The sequence below is a fragment of the Salmo salar genome, chromosome 13 (genome assembly GCF_965601325.2).
Source record: "Salmo salar chromosome 13, fSalSal1, whole genome shotgun sequence".
NCBI lineage: Eukaryota > Metazoa > Chordata > Actinopteri > Salmoniformes > Salmonidae > Salmo > Salmo salar.
This window is the reverse complement of record NC_138303.1, coordinates 99,750,185-99,776,981: the sequence shown is the minus strand read 5'-3', so window position 1 is coordinate 99,776,981 and position 26,797 is coordinate 99,750,185. Positions and strand designations below refer to the sequence as shown.

At 41.6% G+C, this 26,797-nt stretch overlaps 1 protein-coding gene across 2 annotated transcripts in view; it reads right to left on the bottom strand.

Annotated features, from left to right (window-relative positions):
* LOC106568341 (alpha-mannosidase 2) overlaps positions 1-19,071 on the bottom strand; it is a 50,575-nt gene extending 31,504 nt beyond the window's left edge. For both annotated transcript variants that reach the window (XM_014138604.3, XM_045692502.2), the window contains exons 1-6: positions 17,876-19,071; positions 16,667-16,930; positions 10,973-11,117; positions 5,260-5,431; positions 1,275-1,402; positions 172-345 (exon numbers count right to left, since the gene is read on the bottom strand). In XM_014138604.3, coding sequence (XP_013994079.2) covers positions 172-345; positions 1,275-1,402; positions 5,260-5,431; positions 10,973-11,117; positions 16,667-16,930; positions 17,876-18,019 — 1,027 coding nt within the window. In that variant the 5' untranslated portion in view covers positions 18,020-19,071. The remainder of the gene's footprint in view (positions 1-171; positions 346-1,274; positions 1,403-5,259; positions 5,432-10,972; positions 11,118-16,666; positions 16,931-17,875) is intronic.
* Positions 19,072-26,797: the final 7,726 nt, after the last annotated feature.

Here is a 26,797-nt window from a genome sequence, read left to right as displayed (position 1 = left end):
AGTACTGGATCTCCAGCATGTTGAATGCTACAGTAGTGTAAACACTGAGCAGTGTTTCCCCTACAACTGTATAAGTGGGGCAGGACCCCTTACCTTCTAGCTAGGGGAAACACTGACTCTGGAAGTGCACCCTGGGAGAGCCACAGGGCTACATTTATTCTGGTTACTTGCCCCAGTTCTGTCTCCAAAAGAACTCCAGGGTCTTCTGACTGGCAAAGTGTTTCTTGACGGAGTAGTGCACCCTCTGGATGAGCATGTTGGCCAGGCCAGCCTGTTTCAACAGGTACGCCTGGGTAGGGGAGTGGCCAAACGGATCCACAGCCCAGCCCGTCTGGGGTTTCACTCCTAACAGGGGAGAATAGAGGGAGAATCCAGGTTCATGCAGAGGAGGTTGGCAACAGTCCTCCTTTTTTGAGGAAAAATTCTAAACAATAAAAAACGATGAAACATTACATAAAAATCCTTGAAATAAACATCTGTTACACAGGTCAATCATTAGCATAATTAAAAGGTTGTCTGAACTCTGAATCAACACATTTGCATCAGTCATCCTCCCTAACTTTTTAAGTCACCAGCTGCCACTGGGTTCATCTGTTCATACCTTGTCATGCTACCCTGTCGTGCTGCTGCTCCAGTTTCAACTGTTCTGCCTGCGGCTATGGAACCCTGACCTGTTCACTGGACGTGCTACCTTGTCCCGGACCTGCTGTTCACGACACTCTCTCTCGCTCTCTCTTGCTCTCTCTCTATCGCATCTGCTCTCAACCTCTGAATGCTCGGCTATGAAAAGTCAACTGTCATTTACTCCTGAGGTGCTAACCTGTTGCACAATCTACAACTACTGCGATTATTATTTGACCCTGCTGGTCATCTATGAACGTTTGAACATCTTGAAGGACAATTAATGGCCATGTACATTTATAATCTCCACCCAGCACAGCCAGAAGAGGACTGGCCACCCTTCAGAGCCTGGTTCCTTTCTAGGTTTCGTCCTAGGTTCCTGCCTTTCTAAGGAGTTTTTCTGCATTGCTTGCTGTTTGGGGTTTTAGGCTGGGTTTCTGTATAAGCACTTGGTGACACTGGCTGATGTAAAAAGGGCATTATAAATACATTTCATTTGATATATAAATCGATAGATAAAATCTCTGATGGTTAAAGTGTGCTAATCATTTTGTTTGAATCATGCAAAATAACCAATATGTTGTGCTTGCCAACAAATGTCCTTTTTATGATCTCTTTCCAGATAACTAACTCCTGATATTTTATGCACTCACCCACATTTCTCTCCAACCATTGGTGTCCCTCCAATAGCTGGTCAATTAATGCAAAGTAATGCGAGTTGGCTTCATCAGGCATCACCCAGCCTCCCGTTGTGATCTCCAACTGGCCTTGCTCAAACAGACTAAACAACATAGAGGAAAATTATCATTCAGGCTCTAAGACAATCAGCTCAGTCAATTACCAATTCATAGCTCAAAGCCAAAAGAAAAAAAGGCTATACAAAAACCATGCAGCTTTATCAATTTATGAGCTTCTTTTTCCATTCAAAATTGCAGGTTGAATGTAAAAAAAATTAATTGTATTAAGTTGTAAAAATAAAAAAAAATACCAGATTACAAAATGTATGTTATATGGTCAGGAACCTGCAAAATTCCAGTAACTTATCCAAATTCCCCAGTTGTCCAGAAATCCTGCTTGGAAGATTCCTGGAATTCCAAGGGAATCAGCAGGAATACTAGGAATCCTCAAACCAGGATTTCTGGAAAACCGGGGAATTTTGGGAGAATTACCGGAATTTTGCAACCCTAAAAATAAGACATTCTAAAGGTGTAATAGATCTTAGGGTGTGTTTGTAAATTCTAAAGGTGTAATAGATCTTAGGGTGTGTTTGTAAATTCTAAAGGTGTAATAGATCTTAGGGTGTGTTTGTAAATTCTAAAGGTGTAATAGATCTTAGGGTGTGTTTGTAAATTCACTATGGAGTGCCAGAGTGCGTTCTGGGCGTTCATAAATTCAGAGCGTTGTCACTCTAGCATAAAGGCCTGATTGGTGGAGTGCTACAGAGACGGTTGGAACTGTCCGTTTGTAAATCTCGGAGTGTTCATAGCACACACTGGACGCCCTGGCCGAGGAGTAGGGTTGATTCGAGCGTTGTGACCTCACAACGTGAGTCAGGCACCCAAGCTAACTGACTAAAGTTGGCTAGCTTGCTAGCTACTTCCAGACACAAATGAGAGAACACCTCACTATGACCATTTTACTCTCCCTAGTTTTCATGTTATCTAGAGCGTTGGTGACTGTAACTGTGGGGTTGGCAACAATTTAATTATGTTTTTTTGCAGATGTTTACTGACACCGGTCATATTCAGAAGGGGGTTGCGCGCTTGTAAATTCATCAGTTATTCTGTGCTCTGGCACACTCAGACGAGAGTGCTCTGAAATCGGTGTAGATAGCCAGAGTGAATTTACAAACGCACCCTTAGTTGCACGAGACATCACCTCATGTGTGGCTGAGAAAAAAAATCAGGGCCCTACTTATTGCGACAACAAGAACAATCTTCTTCTCTGTAGCTGTTGAATTGTCTTACTCCTAAGTCCTAAGAGTAAAATCAACCACCTCAGGAGTTACTCCCATCTCTTGTTAGGACAGGAAACCTTGCTATGATTGCGATTCAGCATCTTTTCTCTGTTCGCCGAGCATATTTCAATTGCAGACTTCCTTAACGTGTCCCTGGCGAGCCCCTTAAATAAGAGCATGGATAAGCAAAACAAAGGACAACGACTCAGCAATTTTCGTAATAACAAGTTGAAATTGCTCTTTATTTTCTCTCCACGGAAATGTGATATTTCTTTGGTATCATTCAATCACCAGAAGGTTTCCTTCATTGTTCTATGATTGGACAGGTGGAAGTGGTGTGTCGTGTAGGTCTGTCCTGGTGTTGAAGAGTTGGAGTAGTGAAAGCAGGTGCCATCTTCACTTAGCAGATAGCAACACCGCATCCTAACGAGGACGGATGGACACGTCCCTTCATCAAACCAAAACACGCCGCTCAAAAACATGTTCCTTTCCAATTCTAAAAGTTCTAAAGAATTAATGAGGTCGTTTGTTCGAATTTCTCGAGCGATGCTTCTCCGTGTACTGTAACAGGGAACATTTTATCATTAAGCGCCAGACCTTCAATTTGCTGACATAAAATAAAACATGCAAAGAAAATAAGTTATTACATAAGCAATGACACTCAACAAAAAAATAGTAAACACAGAATATAAAAAAATTTTAAAAAATGGATCTGTTTGCTTAGAACTCCCTGCGCATCAAATCAATAGTGAATAAATATTTGTGTTAGATCTCCCTCTATTCTTCACCTTAAGGCTGTTTTTTTGTGCTCCTAATTGGAATTCTAACCTCCAGCTGAAATGTTTATTGCATTTCATACACAGTTTGTGTATCCCCCAAGGCTAGCTGCTGAACCCTACCCGTCAGTTGCTCGTTGTGAGCATGGCCAATGCACACAGCATTTGTGACACCCTGCTTCTTGCTCTGGGGGCTGTTTTCAGAAGTAGAGAACCATTACACAATTTCACAACAACTACCTTTTACACACAAGTGTAAAGGAATGAATAAGAATATGTACATATAAATATATGGATGAATATATGGCCGAACGGCATAGGCAAGATGCAGTAGATGGTATAGAGTACAGTATATACATATTAGATGAGTAATGTAGGGTATGTAAACATTCTAAAAAGTGGCATTGTTTAGAGTGACTAGTGATACACTTATTACATCCTATTTTTAATTATTAAAGTGGCTAAAGAGACTGAGGCAGAGTGAGCGAGAACATGTGTTAACCTATGTGCCTCTCACAAGCAAAATAGATTTGATGACCTCAAGACCATAGACAGTTTAGCTGGTTAAGGCAATTCAAACCAATTTACTCCTGTTACCAGGCAGAGTAAATATTGTTTTAACTGTAAACTAGGATTTATGTTAAAAGTTAGGTGAACAAAATACGAAAATCCCTTACTTTCCCTTACACCATCACTAGGCTTGGACAATATACTGTTTATACCATATAACGGGGTATTTCCCCTCTGTACAAAATATTAGGAACACCTGCTCTTTCCATCACATAGACTGACCAGGTGAATCCAGGTGAAAGCTATGATCCCTTATTGATGTCACCTGTTAAATCCACTTCAATCAGTGGAGATGAAGGGGTGGAGACAGGTTAAAGAAGAATTTTTAAGCTTTGAGACAATTGAGACATAGATTGTGTATGTGTGCCATTCAGAGGGTGAATGGGCAGGACAAAAGATTGAAGTCCCTTTGAATGGGGTATGGTAGTAGGTGCGAGGCTCTGGTTTGAGTGTGTCAAGAACTGCAACGCTGACGGGTTTTTCACGCTCAAGTTTCCCGTGTATCAATAATGGTCCACCACCCAAATGACAACCATCTAACGTGACACAACTGTGGGAAGCACTGGGGTCAACATGAGCCAGCATCCCTGTGGAACGCTTTCCACACCTTGTAGTCCATGCCCTGATGAATTGAGGCTGTTCTGAGGGAAAAAGGGCTGCAACGCAATATTAGGAAGGTGTTCCTAATATTTTGTACACTCAGTTTAAGTTAATTTTAACTGTAAGAAATCTAAATCTAAGTGTCAAATAAATCATATCCGGCTCAGGGCTCCAGCTATGCATTTGGTTTGCTAACTTGCTAAGTGTCTAGATGTCAAGATCAAGATTCTTGGTTACAGCAGAGACATTCAATCCCTTCCTGGATCAAGATCCCTGTTGCCTAATTTGTTTTGTGCGTCAAAAAATAGTGCTTCTTGTGTGCACTTCCGGTAATAGCGTATACCCCGGTATGGTACAGAAATGGTATGACGGTATGAATATCTGGATACCACCCAACCCTAGTTATCACATATCATTTTTTTGGTTAAAATGATGTGGGAAAAACATTGATTTGACCAGTTTTTGTCCAGTGAGTCACTTCTAATTTAATTTAATTTTTTAGAAACCCTATAAAACTGCTAGCCCTAAGCAAGGCATAAGCTTGCTTTAATTACAATGGGAATTACAGAGGAGCATCGGAATCTTATTGTAAATCCACTGAGGAATTAGATTCCACGTTTACAGCAGCCAAGCTATATCAACAAAACAATAACATAAACCATAAGTGATTTGCTGCTCATATTGATTTCAGTATCACCTTGAAGCTAGAATGACAGAGACAGACAGACAGACTACCTCTTGACAGCGTCTCTCTTCTGGTCGTCGATGTTGTCCCACCACTTGGAGAAGTATGAGATCTCGGACCAGATCATTTTCCTGCGGCTGTCCTCGTGGAGTTTCACCACTATGTTGTTCAGGATGTGCTGGGTCTGGTCCCGGTAGTATTCGTCAAACGTCTTCAGCCATCCTGAGAACGTACAAATGGACAAATATGACAGTGGTAGAGCATACATTACAACTGTAGTCTGTCTGTCTGTCTGTCTGTCTGTCTGTCTGTCTGTCTGTCTGTCTGTCTGTCTGTCTGTCTGTCTGTCTGTCTGTCTGTCTGTCTGTCTGTCTGTCTGTCTGTCTGTCTGTCTGTCTGTCTGTCTGTCTGTGTGTGTGTGTGTGTGTGTGTGTGTGTGTGTGTGTGTGTGTGTGTGTGTGTGTGTGTCTACCATAGAGTCAATAAACTGAGTCAATAAAGCCATCATCATCATCATCATCAGGTGAATGAGCAGAACATGTGGTTCAATCTATTTGCCACATCCATTGATTTAACAACATAATGTCATCATACTTCCAATGAAAATCAATGCATTCAAAAGAGTATTTCCACTGCAAGATAAAATAGGATAAATAATTCAGTAGAAGGCACACAGGCATGAGTGCTTTTAAACGGTGCAAGGGCATGAGTATTGTCATTAGCTACTGTATACAACTCTAACGGAAAACCAGCCTAGTTAAACCAGAGTTACTGGGTTACTGAAGAATTACCCAATCTCAGGCACAAAGAATAGGTTGGCCTTGGCTGTTACTGGGCTGCAGATGCTGCTACTGTGCTTACACGTGATGTGACAAATGCCCAGCACTGACTACTCTTAGTGCCTACACTAACGCCTTAGTCTCTGGAATGTCTAGTGAGGGACTACGCCTTTAAGTCACACTGCAACGCACCATTAAAAGGCTGTGTTTCTGTGCAAAATGTACTATTGAAGAAATTTTTCAAAACAGGCTTCTGATGCGTCTGATCAATTGTGTTATTTTTCTGATATATACACAGTAGCAGTAAATGTTTACAATTTTTACTATTTTCTACATTGTAGAATAACAGCGAAGACATCAAAACTATAAAATAACACATATGGAAATATGCAGTAACCAAAGAAGTGTTAAACAAATCAAAAAGTACGATTCTTCAAAGTAGCCACCCTTTGCCTTATTGACAGCTTCAAATCAAATCAAATCAAATTGTATTTGTCACATGCGCTGAATACAACAGGTGTAGACCTTACAGTGAAATGTTTACTTACGAGCTCTTAACTAACAATGCAGTTTTAAGAAAAATAAGTGTTAAGTAAAAAATAGATAAGTAAAAAAATAAAAATAAAAGAGCAGCAGTAGCGAGGCTATATACAGGGGGAACCAGTACAGAGTCAATGTGGAGGCTATATACAGGGGGAACCAGTACAGAGTCAATGTGGAGGCTATATACAGGGGGAACCAGTACAGAGTCAATGTGGAGGCTATATACAGGGGGAACCAGTACAGAGTCGATGTGGAGGCTATATACAGGGGGAACCAGTACAGAGTCAATGTGGAGGCTATATACAGGGGGAACCAGTACAGAGTCAATGTGGAGGCTATATACAGGGGGAACCAGTACAGAGTCAATGTGGAGGCTATATACAGAGGGAACCAGTACAGAGTCAATGTGGAGGCTATATACAGGGGGAACCAGTACAGAGTCGATGTGGAGGCTATATACAGGGGGAACCAGTACAGAGTCGATGTGGAGGCTATATACAGGGGGAACCAGTACAGAGTCGATGTGGAGGCTATATACAGGGGGAACCAGTACAGAGTCGATGTGGAGGCTATATACGGGGGAACGAGTACAGAGTCAATGTGGAGGCTATATACAGGGGGAACCAGTACAGAGTCAATGTGGAGGCTATATACAGGGGGAACCAGTACAGAGTCAATGTGGAGGCTATATACAGGAGGAACCAGTACAGAGTCAATGTGGAGGCTATATACAGGGGGAACCAGTACAGAGTCAATGTGGAGGCTATATACAGGGGGAACCAGTACAGAGTCGATGTGGAGGCTATATACAGGGGGAATCAGTACAGAGTCGATGTGGAGGCTATATACGGGGGAACGAGTACAGAGTCGATGTGGAGGCTATATACAGGGGGAACCAGTACAGAGTCGATGTGGAGGCTATATACAGGGGGAACCAGTACACAGTCGATGTGGAGGCTATATACAGGGGGAACCAGTACACAGTCGATGTGGAGGCTATATACACGGGGAACCAGTACAGAGTCGATGTGCGGGGGCATAGGTTAGTCCAAGTAATTGAGGTAATATGTACATGTAGGTAGAGTTAAAGTGACTATTCATAGATAATAACCAGAGAGGCACAGCAGTGTAAAAGAGGGGGTGGTGGGAGGAGAGGGGACAATGCAAATAGTCCGGGTAGCCATTTGATTAGCTGTTCAGGAGTCTTATGGTTTGGGGGTAGAAGCTGTTAAGAAGCCTTTTGGACCTAGAGACTTGGCGCTCCGGTACCACTTGCCGTGCGGTAGCAGAGAGAACAGTCTATGACTAGGGTGGCTGGAGTTTTTTAGGGCCTTCCTCTGACACCGCCTGGTATAAAGTTCCTGGATGGCAGGAAGCTTGGTCCCAGTGATGTACTGGGCCGTAGGCACTACCCTCTGTAGTGCCTTGCGGTCAGAGGCCGAGCAGTTGCCATACCAGGCAGTGATGCAACCAGTCAGGATGCTCTCGATGGTGCAGCAATAGAACCTTTTGAGGATTTGAGGACCCATGCCAAATCTTTTCAGTCTCCTGAGGGGGAATAGGCTTTGTCGTGTCCTCTTCACGACTGTCTTGGTGTGTTTGGACCATGATAGTTTGTTGGTAAAGTAGACACCAAGGAACTTAAAGCTCTCAACCTGCTCCACTACAGCCCCGTTGATGAGAATGGGGGTATGCTCGGTCCTCCTTTTCCTTTAGTCCACAATCATCTCCTTTGTCTTGATCACATTGAGGGAGAAGTTGTTATCCTGGCACCACACGGCCAGGTCTCTGACCTCCTCCCTATAGGCTGTCTCATCGTTGTCGGTAATCAGGCCGACCACTGTTGTGTCGTCGGGCAAACTTAATGATTGTGTTGGAGTTGTGCCTGGCCATGTAGTCATGGGTGAACAGGAAGCACACTCTTGGCATTCTCTCAACCAGCTTCATGAGGTAGTCACCTGGAATGCATTTCAATTAACAGGTGTGCCATTGTTAAAAGTTAATTTGTTGAATATCTTTCCTTCTTAATGCGTTTGAGCCAATCAGCTATGTTGTGACCAGGTAGGGGTGGTATACAGAAGATAGCCCTATTTGGTAAAACACCAAGTCCATATTATGGCAAGAACAACTCAAACAAGCAAAGAGAAGCGACAGTCCATCATTACTTAAAGACATGAAGGTCAGTCACTACGGAACATTTCAAGAACTTTGAACGTTTCTTCAAGTGCAGTCACAAAAACCATCAAGCGCTATGATGAAACTGGTTCTCATGAGGACCGGTACAGGAAAGGAAAATCCAGAGTTACCTCTGCTGCAGAGAAAAAGTTAATTAGAGTTAACTGCACCTCAGAATGCAGCCCAAATAAATGCTTCACAGAGTTAAAGTAACAGACACATCAACTGTTCAGAGGACCCTGCGTGAATTAGGCCTTCATGGTTGAATTGCTGAAACCACTACTAAAGGACACCAATAAGCTTGGGCTACAAAACACGAGCAATGGACATTAGACCGGTGGAAATCTGTCCTTTGGTCTGATGAGTCCAAATGTACGATTTTTGGTTCCAATCACTGTGTCTTTGTGAGACGCATAGTAGGTAAACGAATAATCTCAGCATGTGTGGTTCCCACTGTGAAGCATGGAGGAGGTGTGATGGTGTGTGGGTGCTTTGCTGGTGACAATGTCTGTGATTTATTTAGAATTCAAGGCACACAACCAGCATGGCTACCACAGCATTCTGCAGCAATACGCAATCCCATCTGGTATGCGCTTAGTGGGACTATCATTTGTTTTTTCAACAGGACAAAGACCCAAAACACACCTCCAGGCTATGTAAGAGCTATTTGACCAAGGAGAGTGATAGTGCTGCATCAGATGACCTGGCCTCCCCAATCACCCGATCTCAACCCAATTGAGATGGTTTGGGATGAGTTGGACTGCAGAGTGGAGGAAAAGCATACAACAAGTGCTTAGCATAGGTGGTAACTCCTTCAAGTCTGTTGGAAAAGCATTCCTCATGAAGCTGGTTGAGAGAATGCCAAGAGTATGCAAAGCTGTCATCAAGGCAAAGGGTGGCTTCTTTGATTTGTTTTGATGTCTTCACTATTATTCTACAATGTAGTAAGTAGTAAAAATAAAGAAAAACCCTTGAATGAGTTGGTGTGTCCAAAATTTTTACTGATACTGTATATATTTTTTCTAAAGGTAACAGGACAAGACTTTCATCAATTGCTCTATGTCAACTTGTCAATAATTATCAGGCCATTTGAAAGAAAGAAAGCAGAAAGCCCTTTTTTATAATGAGAGGTCAAACACACTGATGGTCAAAACCGATAGAATAGGTCTCTTTCTCCATTGTTACAGTAGTGGTGCCACCCCACACACATCTTCATGTTGTATAATTAAGCAACCCGTCTATGCCACATTATAAACAGGGTGGTTTGAGCTCTGAATGCTGATTGGCTGACAGCTATGGTATATCAGACCGTATACCATGGGTATGACAAAACTGTTATTTGTACTGCTCTAATTACATTGCTAACCAGGTTATAATAGCAATAAGACACCTGGTGCCTTATTGTGGTATATGGTCTGATATACCACGGCTGTCAGCCAATTAGCATTCAGGGCTCTAACCACCCAGTTTATATTGTGGTATAGACGGGTTGGTTGTTTAGCAACAAAACAGACATGTGCACAACTATGGTGCAAAACAGACTGGGTTGGCTTAGATTGTTGACAACATGTAAACTATATTTTGTCTCCAATACTTACTGAAAACATAAATAAATTTGCACAATGAGCACTTGTTGTCTCTCAAATACATTGTTACAGTTGTTGGTTAGCTAGGTAGCGAATTGTAGCCATATTAGCATAGACGTGACATCAGTCAAACCTCCTCAAAACAAGAAATGAGCCACCTACGATTCCCCACATGGCAGCTTCTTGTCATTGTTGGTAGCTATCTGGCCATCCAGAATCATAACAACACACAGCCTTTTGCCCCATTGAAGCGCGTGCATCGTTTTCGTGACATTGTCAGTTGACCCGTCTATAATGCTTGTCTTTATGTTATGTACTGTGGTATAATGCTTGTTCCCTTGACAAACCAGGAAACACAATTAACCCAGGAAGGAGCGAAATATGAATCCTGACTCTGCTGTGGAGCGGCCCACGCCTTGCTTCCTGTCTGCACAAGGTTGTGACTGCATTAAGTAGAGAAAACAAAGCATTAAAGAAGTCACAGAACAATGTCCAGTGTTTCCAGGTTAGCTTTAAAGGGACAATATACTCAAAAATAAACATTTTGTGAATGTTTTCAAACCTCTAAAGTAGTCTTGTGTCAAGATAAATCCATGTCCCACGCCATCGATTGTGAAGAACTACAACCTGATTTTGGAGTGTAATGTCCGTTTAATGGTCAGAAGTAGTGCACTGCTTACCAGGATCATTGTGTGAGTGGGGCACAACAAAGACTTGCAGTGGCTCGCTGTCCCATTCATTCTCCTGGTAGGTGATATCAAAGCCTTGTTTCCACACTCCCCCATCATGGTTGTCAAAGGTCAGGAGGTCATACACATCTAGCAACTGAAAAATAAACAACAAAAACAAATAGTGGGACATTCTTGAGGTAAATGGGGCCACGCCTGGCTCAGTTGGTAGAGCATGGCACTTGGAACGCCAGGGTTGTGGGTTCGATTCCCACGGGGGACCAGTATGAAAAATGGATGCACTCACTACTGTAAGTCGGTTGGATAAGAGTGTCTGCTAAATGACTAAAATGTATGGTTTGCAGCAAAGCCTCACTTTATTAGGCTATGTACTCTAGAATTTGTTCAAGGAAGTTTCATGTATTTGATTCAGTTTGTGTTTACTTTAAGTCACAGTGGCAGTTAAGTGCCTAATCCACCACAGAGCAAAGAAAGAAAGCAGTGAATCTGTTCCTGAAAATATGTGTACGATAACAGTCATATCTGTGACATCAGCAAGTCAGAAGAACGCAAGTGAGAGATGGAAATTCTACCGCAAACTGAGACCGCTTGGTATTTCTTTGGAACTCACACCAACTTAAATGTCTCTTTGTCTTTTGGCCAAATAAAATGATGGAATGAATGGAATGTGATACAGAGAGGACAAGATTAAATAATGTCTGCTCTATGGTACGAGAGCCACTGACTAAAGCCATAATTTTAATAACAGGAATATAAATCATAGAAATTAGCTTGTTATCATGATTGATGTGAAGAACAAATATATTTACATTACATTTACATTTACATTTTAGTCATTTAGCAGACGCTCTTATCCAGAGCGACTTACAGTAGTGAATGCATAGATTTCATACATTTAAAAAAAATAAAAAAAATAAACAATTGTACTGGCCCCCCCGTGGGAATCGAACTTCTTAATCATAGCCTCAATTTTGTTCCGCACATTGAATATAGTTGGAGAGTCCCTGTAATCCTAGATTCAGATCATTCAGGCGAGATAAAACATCACCCAGATAGGCCAGTCGTATGAGAAACTAGTCATCATGCAAGCGATCAGACAAGTGAAAATGGTCAGTAAATAAAACTAAGCTCGTCTCCAAATTAAAAAAAAAAAAATTAAAAAAAGTGTCAATACTTTGCCCCTTGATAACCAGCGGAATTCTGTATGTTGTAAAAGCGTTACATGATCGCTGCCCATATCATTGCATAATGCAGAAACTACACGAGAGTTCAGGGGCCTTGCTTTAAAAATATCCTCTCATGTCCTGGTTTCCAGTGGTTTTCCTTAATTGACCCCCCATAAAACGTAACGGACATACCAGGAGCTGTGCCAGGCCCGCCACATCTGTTGACTCATCCAGCTGTAATGCATATAATTCACTGATGCGTCGTGAAAGTGTTGTTTGATGAAGAAATTGTCTGTATAGCTTTTTTGGCCTTTTCCCCCAGCATTGTCCCAGCCTTATCCACGGCAGCAGGAAGAATGAAGTCCTCCACAATAGAGGTCGACCGATTGTGATTTTTCAACGCCGATACCGATTATTGGAGGAACCAAAAAACCCGATGCCGATTAAAAAAAAAAAAAAAAATATTCGGCCAATTTTTTATTTTTTTTCCTAATATTGACAATTACAACAATATTGAATGAACACTTATTTTAACTTAATATAATACATCAATAAAATCAATTTAGCCTCAAATAAATAATGAAACATGTTCCATTTGGTTTAAATAATGCAAAAACAAAGTGTTGGAGAAGAAAGTAAAATTGCATTATGTGCCATGTATGAAAGCTAACGTTTAAGTTCCTTGCTCAGAACATGAGAACATATGAAAGCTGGTGGTTCCTTTTAACATGAGTCTTCAATATTCCCAGGTAAGTTTTAGGTTGTAGTTATTATTGGAATTATAGGACTATTTCTCTCTATACGATTTGTATTTCATATACCTTTGACTATTGGATGTTCATATAGGTACTTTAGTATTGCCAGTGTAACAGTACAGCTTCCGTCCCTCTCCTCGCTCCTACCAGGAACACATCGACAACAGCCACCCTCGAAGCAGCGTTACCCATGTAGAGCAAGGGGAAAAACTACTCCAAGTCTCAGAGCAAGTGACGTTTGAAACGCTATTAGCGCGCAACCTGCTAACCATTTCACATCGGTTACACCAGCCTAATCTTGGGAGTTGACAGGCTTGAAGTCATAAACAGCGCAATGCATTGCGAAGGGCTGCTGGCAAACGCACTAAAGTGCTGTTTGAATGAACGCTTACGAGCCTGCTGGTGCCTACCACCGCTCAGTCAGACTGCTCTATCAAATCATAGACTTAATTATAACATAATAACACACAGAAATACGAGCCTTGGGTCATTAATATGGTTGAATCCGGAAACTATCATCAAAACATTTTTCCTGTCAGTGAAATACAGAACCCTTCCGGATTTTATCTAACGGGTGGCATCCCTAAGTCTAAATATTCCTGTTACATTGCACAACCTTCAATGTCATAATTACGTAAAATTCTGGCAAATTAGTTCGCAACGAGCCAGGCGGCCCAAACTGTTGCATGTACCCTGACTCTGCGAGCAATGAACGCAAAATGACAATTTCACCTGGTTAATATTGCCTGCTAACCTGGATTTCTTTTAGCTAAATATGCAGGTTTAAAAATATATACTTCTGTGTATTGATTTTAAGAAAGGCATTGATGTTTATGGTTAGGTACAGTCGTGCAACGATTGTGCTTTTTTCGCAAATGCGCTTTTGTTAAATCATCCCCCGTTTGGCGAAGTCGGCTGTCTTTGTTAGGAAGAAATAGTCTTCACAGTTCGGAACGAGCCCGGCGGCCCAAACTGCTGCATATACCCTGACTCTGTTTGCAAGTGGCAAATTTTCCCTAGTTAAAAGAAATTCATGTTAGCAGGCAATATTAACTAAATATGCAGGTTTAAAAATATATACTTGTGTATTGATTTTAAGTAAGGCATTGATGTTTATGGTTGGAGCAACGTGTACCTAAGCGATTATATGTAACGCAGGACAGGCTAGATAAACTAGTAATATCATCAACCATGTGTAGTTAACTAGTGATTATGATTGATTGATTGTTTTTTTATAAGATAAGTTTAATGCTAGCTAGCAACTTACCTTGGCTTCTTACTGCATTCGCGTAACAGGCAGGCTCCTCGTGGAGTGCAATGTAAAGCAGGTGGTTAGAGCGTTGGACTAGTTAACCGTAAGGTTGTAAGATTGAATCCCCGAGCTGACAAGGTAAAAATGTCGTTCTGCCCCTGAACAAGGCAGTTAACCCACCGTTCTTAGGCTGTCATTGAAAATAAGAATGTGTTCTTAAATGACTTGCATAGTTAAATAAAGGTCTAAAAAAAAAAATAATAATAATAATAATAATAATAATAATAAATTACAAATAGGCCAAATCAGCATCCAAAAACACCGATTTCCAATTGTTATGAAAACTTGAAATGGGCCCTAATTAATCGGCCATTCCGATTAATCGGTCGACCTCTACCCCACAATAGTATGGGGCTTGCCTGTCCTAGCCACTCAGTAGCTCACCATATAATATGCTTCTAGCCCCTTCTTATTAAATGGTATCTGTTGCTTTTATACACGTCTTACTACTCGAAAGTCGTCTTTATTCTGGCAAAAAAAAAAAAACTTGTTGCTTATTTTTCTAATTGCCATGTTTTATTTCTAAACGTCCGCGCAAGAGTGAAGGTTACCCGCGAGAGAGTAACGGTTAATGTGATTGGATGTTAATTATTTGACTAGGCTACCTGTATTTTACATTGTGTTATTTCGCTGAACACTAGATGCTTTAATTCCATTTTTAGCAGTGAAACGAGGCTACTCAGGCGAGAATTATAAAAAAAAAAACATTTTAATAAAAAAAAATAAAAAAACACCCAGATGTATAGCCCCGTTGGAAAATATAAAATGCACTGTTTGAAAATGTGAAATCACTTTTATTTGGTGTACCCCTGATGGCATTGCGCGTACCCAGTTTGGAAATACCTTGTCTAGTCTAAGTACAGATCTAATTCCACGACCAGCCACCGAGTGCAAGGGGGCAACCACCCCCTCAAACAGGGGCATTGTGTCCTGCATAACCCCGTTTATAAAATTAGTATGTAATTGTGTTATTTGTTCACTCAGGTTCCCTCTATCCAATATCAGGTTCCGGTTGAAGATCCGACAACATTCAGTATCAAAAATATGCAGAAGTAGAGAAAATTAGAAAAGGGGCAAATACTTTTTCACAGCACCGTAGATTCACTAACAGTGACTAAAGGTGGCTGATTGAGCAAACAGTTTAAGTGTCGTTTGTCAGATTTAAGTGACTCAAAAAGGGCAAAACTGTTTGTCTAATCTGAACTTAACTGTACTGTACTGTAAATATGATGAGATATACTGTATATCAGGGTTCCCCAACTGGTGGCCCGCTGGCCAAACGTGATTTTATTATGTCTTTTGAGCATTTAAAAAAAAAAATAATAATACATTTAAATAAATATATATATGAATTATTCTGTATTATTATTTTGGGGAATTTTCATTGTTAGACATAAAAGACTGTAAAAACACCAGGAAATCAGCTCCAAGCGATTTTAATTTAAGAAATCTGTTCCCAAGTATTCCCACGCATAATAGAGAGATGCGTGATCGTATATAAATGTAAGCAAGGTTTGAAATGATTATGTTTTAGTCAAACATTATATCTATTTGGGCTTCTTGCGGTCAATTTGCAGTCTACAAATGATTTGTAATTATGCTCCGGCCCCCCGACCATCCTCTCATGAAAAAATCTGCCCGCGGCTGAATTTAGTTGATGAGCCCTGATGTATATACAGACATATGGTGTCTCATTCTGTCTATTTTAGCACAGGAGTGATAGGTTTATTTTCGATCTGTGACATTCTTGCGTATAGAGTGACTTAAGGTATTAACTCTTTCTAAAGAAACCTGTCTTTCAAGTCAAACTGCAGTCCCTTCTTACGTTTCCCACATATACAACCAAAAACATTTCCCATGAGCTGGCATTCAATACCTCACCTGACATGATGGACTACCTAGAAAGGAAAAGGATAGTCCAACCAGACCAGATAATATAACCAAACCCATTCAGATTACACCTGTTTGAATTCATTCGAGCTGTATACTAATGCATTACGAAGTCTGTGTGCTCATAATATTAATTGGGAAAATATTCAATAACATATTCTTGGCACATAGTGTAATGGTAGTGTAATGGTTTTAACATTTGTCCTTCATTTCAACACCATAACCATGACACATTGCAATAAGTATCGTCCCCATGGCTATTACAAGGCTTCATATTTCACACTGATGGTGGGAGCAATTCAGCATGGAAGGTTGGCATCATGGTAATGAGATCATGATGGTGTCACTTTATATAATGATGTATCTTATTAAAAGAGGTGAAATTTAGAGTTCAATAAAAATAAACACTGGCAGTTAACTGTGTGCATGGAGGTTTGTTTACTTCAAACTTTCCCTGGAGTATGTTGAACAGATCCGATCGCAGTTCAATCCTTCAACAATGTTGCTACACGAACACCTGAACTGTTTGTTTGTCATTGTATCCACCTTATAAAACTCTTACCTGCACCCCATCTGCTGGCTTGGAGAACTCCCTTGCTGCAAACTGACAGTCTTGTGAGTCAATAGGGAGGACCAGTGGAGGCGAAGCCAGCAGTTCTAGATAGGGCCCTTGGCTCATGTTCCTGCCGTCAAGACCCCCACGGCCGTCCTTGACCGACTCCTTCAGGTTGATCACAGAGTCCCTGATGTTGGCTATGATCTCATTGTTCTCTGACAGTAGCCTCTCCAAGCGGTCAATCTTATCCTGCAGGATGGACAACTGGCCCTGATGAACGAGAAGGAGGGACAGGGGAGAACAAGTTTACTGGCTGTATACAATACAGTATGCATATAATTATGCAATGAGTGTTTATAAATGAGTTATAATGAGTCTATTAATATTTTAAATGACTGCCAATAAACTAATTGTAAACCTTTATATAAGTAACATTAATGTAGTGTTACCAAAATGAGGACCTATGTCATCCACGGTGACAAATACAAAGTGTCAATGTATATAGGTTTATTTTTTAAGACTTCAATGACAGGAAGTGGAAATGACTACTATATAGAAAACAAGTGGTCAGTCACCTTCTTATTAGACAAACATTACCACTTTTACCAGTTTTCACTTAGTCTCAGAAATCCCAGACCTAGGGCAACAGCACGGGTGTATAATAGGTGTATAATAATATAGGTGTACACTGGAACATTTATTGTGGGAGGCAACCCGTATTCTTAGGAAGACTAGTTTTCACTCATTCAGGAATGGAATTATGCAACACAGAACCCGGCCCACGATAAGATCTCAATATGCATTTTTTGTGTGTGTGTTCATTGGAACCATATCTGTTGCAAGACAATAACTCTATCATGTAACACAATTATAGTATGTAGGCTATTGTACAGGCTACAGTTGAAAATATGTTTACATTGTCTGGAACCTTGGATAGGCCTACAATGTAACGTTATAACAATGTAGGCTAATTAGTAAGCCTACAGCAGCCAATCAACGCCAGTTCTCTATGTGATTGCCTACACAACATAGATAGGATATTGAGGAAATGGGCTACTTTACAAAGTTATTGATATTTGTGCAACCATGTAAAAACAACGTTGCACTCAAGTTATACGCTACGATCTTATACATGCATGTCTGATCTACACTGCAAAAAGTGAGAAAATAAGTAGCTTATCTGAACCAAACAGCCAACGAAATCGAAAAACTTACATTTTGCAATTTATCCCCACTGTTGTTTGGACTTTTGGTATGGTCTAATTGCAGGTGATCCAGCATCAGGTACAATGAGAAGATAACAACACAGAATATGGCACTTCCAAAAACAGTGAATTGCCGACTGAGCTTCATCATCATTTACAATCGAAACTGCCAGGTAAATCGACGGTGATCGCATTGAGTGACCGCAATTAAACCTATAGTTATTTAGATCACCCTCAGGGAATGATCGATGTCTTGACTCTGCGGTGAGGATCAGAAAAATCTCATGCTATTCCCCCCAAAAATAGTTATTCATTATTCTTTAGTGTGTTAGGACGGAACTAACATAAGTGTCCACATTCACTCTTATGAACAACAAGCTTTAAAAAGCTCGGTATGTCACCCAAAGGTAGCCTGAATCATGGCTGGAACAAGATACTGCGTCCCCAGTCGCGAAGTTTCAGTACGAAATAGTTGTGATTCAGCAGATCGTGGCCAGTGCCGACGACCCCGTCTCCTTTCTGCATTTGTTTTCTGTTCAAATGAAGTAAGGTAGTGAAAAACATAGGTATGAACGTGCGCCGCCTACCGACTCACAACTTTTTTCATTTGGGACGCGCCAGTAAAGTGTGGGATATGTTTTTAGTCCAGAGCACAACGCGTATGGAACGTTTCCAAATCCATAGTTTTGCATTCATTGCCCTTCCTAGTTCCTATCATATTCAGCTATTGCATCTTCCAGAAATTCGTCTCCACTCCAATCATTCATTGGTGTAGCGAAAAGTTGGCCATTAACTCCAGAAAGCACTCATTTAGATACCTTGTGAAAACAGCTGCATGGGCATGTTCAGCACCCGCTCCTGATGTTTAACGGCTCTCCAAATGCCAGCTTCACTACTACATGATCTCGTTCATATTTTCAACATTTGGAATTCAAAGAGAGAAAGTGTTCCAGATGTGAAGCCATATCATTGGAAAAGTCGGGAGCGTTTGTGGAAATGAACAAGCTCCAAGCACCGACAAATATTAATTCCTTACTCCCTCATGATTGTAATATTAGAGGCAAACAAGTTGAAAACGCCACAAATTTAAGTCAGCATTTATGAATTGAGAAAAGCGAGCGCGCAATGAATATTTTCTTAGCATTACCAGTTTCCTTTGTGAACGTAATCTCACAACTGAGAAGCGTCTCTGTTCCCTCTCCAGGCCACAGTCAGTAGCAGTGGGGTAGAGGAGAACAGAAACTTGTATACGCCTACTCTGACATCATTTGGTGACGAGATATATGGCATAATTTGTATAAAATCTAACAGGTAAAATAAATATATGAATGGGTTAATTTGGAGAGTGAATTATCATCTGTTTATCGTCTATTAGGCTTAATAAAGTAAGAATAATAGTTATAATAATAATAATAACACGAAATACTTGTTTTTGATCAACTTTTGTAATTGTATCATCAAGGTCAAATCGTCTACATTTGGCAGAATTAATTTACTATTTTAAAGATTTGCTTCATTAATCATTATCTTGCTGCAGGGTAAATGTTCTTCAATATTCATTTTTTCTTCTAATATTTTCTCTGGTGGAGAAAGCTTCAAAGATCCCCATCCCTTGCTTGGAACTCAAGCTGATTTAGGAACCAATTTCTATGAAGGCTCTTTAGCCTGGTGTGCAGGGCCAGTTTTAGGCATAAGTGACATAAGCGGCCGATTAGGGGCCCCGGCCGATATGCGGCCCCATATCCCAAAAAAACAACAATTATTACTTTTTTTAAATGTAGGACCTTAGTCGGGGTCTCAACTTAATATTAACAGTAAGAATAGCAGGATACACCTGGTGCAATTACAAAATTTGGTTGTGTGTCAGCACTTTTTCTCTTGTTATGTCAGTCACTGACAGTCACTCAGTTAGCCATGTCAGTTAACAATTTATAGATTGGTAGTTAGTCTAGCCAGCTATCTAAACGTGTAGTAATCATGGCCGAATACCGATTGGGCATGCAGGGCACGTGGCCAGGGTCCATGACCTTTAGGGGACCCACAATGATTTTGTTAGTCATTCTCACTCAGATATCGTATGGCATAAGTCATTACAAAATGTGCAGAACTGCAGGAAATTAGCTATAAAACTGCAAAAATTATTTCCACCCCATGAGGAGGAGTAGCAGCCAGCATGGAGGTTGTCAGAGTGTTCTGGCCTTGGAGCCTGCCTGGTAGGGGTTGAAAGGTAAACCCAGCCACCAGGTGCCCAGTGATGCAAGCCTACCAGAAGAGCTAAATTCCTTCTATGCTCACTTCAAGGCAAGCAACACTGAACTGAATCGATGCAGTTATTAATGAACCCGTGACTGATGTGGTAAACTCCTCAATGCTATCGGATGAATCTCCGAACATATTCCAGTCTGTGCTAGTGAAACAGTCCTGTAGCTTAGCATCTGCTTCATCGGACCAAATCCTTATTGGTACTTCCTTTTTGAATTTTTGCTTGTAACCACGAATCAGGAGGATATATTTCTGATTAGATTTGCCAAATGGAGGGCGAGGGAGCACTTTGCATGCATGGGGAGTAAAGATGGAAGGAACACCTAGGTGGGGATGCTGTTCATTGACTACAGCTCATCGTTCAAGACCATAGTGCCCCCCAAGCGCATCACTATACTAAGAACCCTGGGACTGAACACCTCTCTCTGCTACTGGATCTTGAACATCCAGGTGGAGGGGTAGGCAACACCTGCCCCTTAAGGGTGCGTGCTTAGTCTCCTCCTGAACTCCCTGTTCACCCACATCTGCGTGGCCGCACACGACTCCAACACCGTCATTAAGTTGCCCACGACATAACAGGGGTAGGTCTGATCACTGACAACGATGAGGCAGCCTATAGGGAGGAGGTCAGAGACCTTGCAGTCTATGACCTTTCCCTCAACTTCAGCAAGACAATGGAGCTGATCGTGGACAACAGGAAACGGAGGGCAGAGCACGCCCCCATTCACATCAACAGGGCTGTAGTGGACCGGGTCGAGAGCTTCAAGTTCCTCTGTATCCACATCACTAAGGAACTATCATGGACAACACCTCTTCCCCTCAGGAGGCTGAAAAGACTTGGCATGGGCCCTCAGATCCTCAAAAAGTTCTACAGCTGCACCACTGAGAGCATCTTGACTGGCTGCATCACTGCTTGGTATGGCAACTGCTTGGCATCCATCCTTAGGCACTACAGAGGGTAGTGCATACAGCCAGTACATCACTGGGGCCGAGCTCCCTGCCATCTAGGACCTCTATACCAGGTGGTGTCAGAGGAAGGCCCTAAAAATTGTTAAATACTCCATCCACCCAAGTCATAGACTGTTCTCTCTGCTTCCACATGGCAAGCGGTACCAGAGCGCAATGGCAGCAACCAAAAGGCTCCTGAACAGTTTCTACCCACAAACCATATGACTGCTGAACAGTTCATCAAATGGCTTCCCGGACTACTTGCATTGGCCCCTTTTTGTTTCGTTTTTTGCACTGACTCTTGTACTGGCTCTATACACACTCACTGGACTCTACCCACACACTCACACATACTACACTGACACTCCAACACACACACACACACACACACACACACACACACACACACACACACACACACACACACACACACACACACACACACACACACACACACACACACACACACACACACACACACACACACACACACACACACACACACACCGACAACAACGAGACAGCCTACAGGGAGGAGGTGAGGGCACTCAGAGTGTGGTGTCAGGAAAACAACCTCTCACTCAACGTCAACAAAACAAAGGAGTTGATCATGGACTTCAGGAAACAGCAGAGGGAGCACCCCCTATCACATCGGCGGGACAGCAGTGGAGAAGGTGGAAAGTTTTAAGTTCCCCTGCGTACACATCACGGACAAACTGAAATGGTCCACACAGACAGTGTGGTGAAGAAGGCGCAGCAGCGCCTCTTCAACCTCAGGAGGCTGAAGAAATGTGGCTTGTCACCTAAAACCTGCACAAACTTTTACAGATGCACAATTGAGAGCATCCTGTCGAGCTGTATCACCTCCTGGTACGGCAACTGCACTGCCCACAACCACAAGGTCTCTCCAGAGGGTGGTGCAGTCTGCACAACGCATCACCAGGGGCAAACTACCTGCCCTCCAGGACAGCTACAACACCCAATGTCACAGGAAGGCCAAAAAGATAATCAAGGACAACAACCACTCGAGCCACAGCCTGTTCACCCCACTACCATCCAGAAGGCGAGGTCAGTACAGGTGCATCAAAGCTGGGACTGAGAGACTGAAAAACAGCTTCTATCTCAAGGCCATCAGACTGTTAAACAGCCATCACTAACACAGAGAGGCTGCTGCCTACATACAGACTTGAAATCATTGGCTACTTTATTAATAAAAGGATCACTCGTCACTTTAATAATGCCACTTTAATGATGTTTACATATCTTGCTTTACCGATCTCATATGTATATACTGTATTTTATACCATCTATTGCGTCTTGCCTATGCCGCTCTGTCATTGCTCATCCATATATTTAAATGTATATATTCTTATTCCATTCCTATACTTAGATTTGTGTGTATTAGGTAGTTGTTGTGGAATTGTTAGATTACATGTTAGATATTGCTGCACTGTCGGTACTAGAAGCACAAACATTTCGCTACACTCGCAATAACATCTGCTAACCATGTGTATGTGACCAATACAATTTGATTTGATTTGATTACTACAAGGTTTAGAAAGCTGGCTAGACTAACTTACCTAGCAATCTATAAAACGTTAGCTGACATGGGCTAATTGAGTGACTAACACAACAAGAGGAAAACTTCTAATGCACTGCCGAATTTCGAAATTGTAACCTTGTGTATTCTACTATTCTAACTCCCAACTGTAAGTGGTTGGGGGCCCCCAACCAGCCGTGGGGACAAAAATAGCCCATTTTCTAAAGCATTAATTTTGCTAGGACTGGTCTGAATGGAGAGGGGACAAATGAAAACTGGCTGTTATTGGCAGAAAGGTTTGGAACTCTTTTTGTTATTGGTCAATTAACCAATGTACCACATGGTGATATCACCATGGTAAGCCGAAACTCCCGCCCATATGCAAACCTGCTCATTAGAAGGTCCTGTGTAGATTGTATTTTCAACCATTCACTATCAGGACATAACAATTATTCATTTTTTCACACTTTTAAAGTTGTTGTACAATATCATACAAAACACAGGAAAACTGAATTTTGACTGCACTTGGCCTTTAACACACACCATGGTTAACACTGCTGTTAATATTTATTATTACTATTTATTTAAGCTGCAATATAAGTCACTTCTCACTTTACTGCTTGTATATAACAGTCCCCATAATTTGACATAACACATTAATAAATCATACTGTGTATTGTATATAGTGTATATACTCCCTGTTTATAGCTCCATTCTTGTGTATGATTTTATTGTGTTCATTTTCATTTTAATTTTACAACTCTGCATTGTTGGGAAGGGCTCATAAGTAAGCATTTCACGGTAAAGTCTACACCAGTCCAGTTGTATTCTGCGCATGTGTTTTCTACTGTAATGTGTACATACTCTCATAACTAGTTTTATTACTTTTTTCTTTCACTTTTTTATTACTACTTGTTAAAAGCTTCTCCCAAGTGGGTGAGACACCTACTCCCGTTGCCTGCTGCACTGCTGCTTGGATTCCATCTGGCGATCTGTTCACCGTCTGCCCTGGTTGTCTCCCCCTGTCTGGTACAGATACCCCCACCACGCTCCCCCCTCTCTCCCGAGCTTTCGCTCGCCTCCAACTCACAGGCACTGTTGGGGCGAGTGACTCTGAACTTACAATGACTAGCCCCAAGTCGTTATATATAAAAATAAATTATTGTGCATTTTGTTATTTTGCTATTTGCCTCATGACTCCTGCATGCTTTGTTGACTACGAACTTTCTTTACCCAACCGTGGGACAGACTATGTTTGTTCCCACACTCGGGACTCTGACTCTCTATTGGTTACCTGGACTTTTGGCCTCCCATCCTACTCTAACCACCTCTCGCCAGCTTTGTATTCATGTTACCTGATGAAACTGCTGTACAATATGATCTTGTTGGATCTGATGCACATTCAGATGTCATAAATCAGCACTGCAGAGCTCTCTCTGTCCTATGCCATGCCTTGATTGTATTACTGTTGATGATATCTGGAAATGTGCATGTACAGCCTGGCCCATCTACTGTTGCTAGCCCCAATTCTGACTTCTGCTCTGATATCTGCTTCACTGATTTCTGCTCTCGTAAAAGCCTGGGTTTTCTGCACATTAACACTAGAAGCTTATTACCTAAAATGGATCAATTGAAAGTGTGGGTTCACAGCTCCAATCCAGATGTGTTGGTCATTACTGAGACATGTTTAAGGAAGAGTGTTTTGAATACTGATGTTAACCTTTCTGGTTATAAACTTTTTCGTCAAGACAGATCTTCCAAAGGTGGGTGAGTGGCAATCTTTACCAAGGATCACCTTCAGTGCTCGGTTGTCTCCACCAAGTCTGTCCCCAAACAATTTGATTTGCAGGTTTTAAGTATTAAACTTTCAAATAGCTCTTTGTTGACTGTTTCTGGGTGTTATTGTCCTCCATCAGCACTGGTGTGTACCCTAACCTCTCTCCTGGCCCCTTACACTAAGTCTGAATTTCTCCTGCTAGGTGACCAAACGGGGACATGCTTAAACCACCTGACCAAGTCCTAAAGCAATGGGACTCATCTAAATCTTTCTCAGATTATTACCAATCCCACAAGTTATGACTCCAAACACCCAGAAAGGCTACTCATCTTGATGTTATCCTCACAAATAATCCTGATAGGTATCAGTCTGGTGTTTTCTGTAATGACCTTAGTGATCACTGTTTTACAGCCTGTGTTCGTAATGGCTGCTCAGTGAAACGACCTGTCCTGATTTGTCATAGGTGCTTGCTAAAAAACTTTAATGAGCAAGCCTTCCTTCATGAACTGGCCTCTGTAAAATGGTATAAAATCAGCTTGATCCCCTCTGTCAAAGACACTTGGACCTTCCTTTTTGATATTTTAAGTGGTATTGTTAACAAACACGCCCCCATAAAGAAAATGAGAAATTAAAACAGGTTCAGCCCCTGGTTCGACCGTGATCTTGCAGAGTTACTCACCTCAAGAATTGCATTTGGCGAAAGGCTTGTCACACACATACTCAGGCTGACTGGCTCTCGTTCAAGCAAATGATAAATAAGTGCACTCAGGCTATCCTGAAGGTCAAAGTTAGTTACTTTAAGGAGCAGTTCTCTCTTTGTGGGTGGATGTGTCACTTCAACCTTAAAGGTCCTCAATGATGTCACCATTGCCCTTGATTCTAAGCAATGTTGTTCTCCTCTTCTATTGACTTGGCCAAAGCATTTCATACGGTAGATCATTCCATTCTTGTGGGCTGGCAAAGGAGTATTGGTGTCTCTGAGGGGTCTTTGGCCTGGTTTGCTAACTACCTCTCTCAAATAGTGCAGTGTATAAAGTCAGAAAATCTGCTGTCTCAGCCACTGCCTGTCACCAAGGGAGTACCCCAAGGCTCAATCCTAGGCCCCAGGCTCTTCTCAATTTACATCAACAACATAGCTCAGGCAGTAGGAATCTCTCTCATCCATTTATATGCAGATGATACAGTCTTATACTCAGCTGGCCCCTCCACAGATGTTGTGTTAAATGCTCTACAACATAGCTTTCTTAGTGTCCAACAAGCTTTCTCTACCCTTAACCTTGTTCTGAACACCTCCAAAACATGTGGTTTGGTAAGAAGAATGCCCCTCTCCCCACAGGTGTGATTACTGCCTCTGAGGGTTTAGAGCTTGATGTATTCACCTCATACAAGTACTTGGGAGTATGGCTAGACGGTACACTGTCCTTCTCTCAGCACATATCAAAGCTACAGGCTAAAGTTAAATCTAAACTTGGTTTCCTCTATAGTATTCACTCCTCTTTCACCCCAGCTGCCAAACTAACCCTGATTCAGATGACCATCCTACCCATGCTAGATTACGGAGGCGTAATTTATAGATCGGCAGGTAAGGGTGCTCTCGAGCGGCTAGATGTTCTTTACCATTTGGCTATCAGATTTATTACCAATGCTCCTTATAAGACACATCACTGCACTCTATACTCCTCCGTAAACTGGTCATCTCTGTATACCCGTTGCAAGACCCACTGGTTGATGCTTATTTATAAAACCCTCTTAGGCCTCACTACCCCTATCTGAGATATCTACTGCAGACCTCATCCTTCACATACAACACCAGTTCTACCAGTCACATTCTATTAAAGGTCCCCAAAGCACACACATCCCTGGGTCGCTCGTCTTTTCAGTTCGCTGCAGCTAGCGACTTGAACGAGCTGCAACAAACACTCAAACTGGACTGTTTTATCTCAATCTCTTCATTCAAAGACTCAATCATGGACACTCTTACTGACAGTTGTGGCTGCTTTGCGTGATGTATTGTTGTCTCTACCTTCTTGCCCTTTGTGCTGTTGTCTGTGCCCAATAATGTTTGTACCATGTTTTGTGCTGCTACCATGTTGTGTTGCTACCATGTTGTTGTCATGTTGTGATGCTACCATGCTGTGTTTCATGTGTTTCTACCTTGTTATGTTGTTGTCTTAGGTCTCTCTTTATGTAGTGTTGTATTGTCTCTCTTGTCGTGGTGAGTTTTGTCCTATATTTATATTTTATTTATTTATTTTTAATCCCAGCCCTCGTCCCCGCAGGAGGCCTTTGTAAATAAGAATTTGTTATTAACTGACTTGCCTAGTTAAATAAAGGTAAAAGTAAAAGTAAAATACATAAAATAAAATAAATACAAATTTGGGGACTTTTGTATTTGGCATTTGATT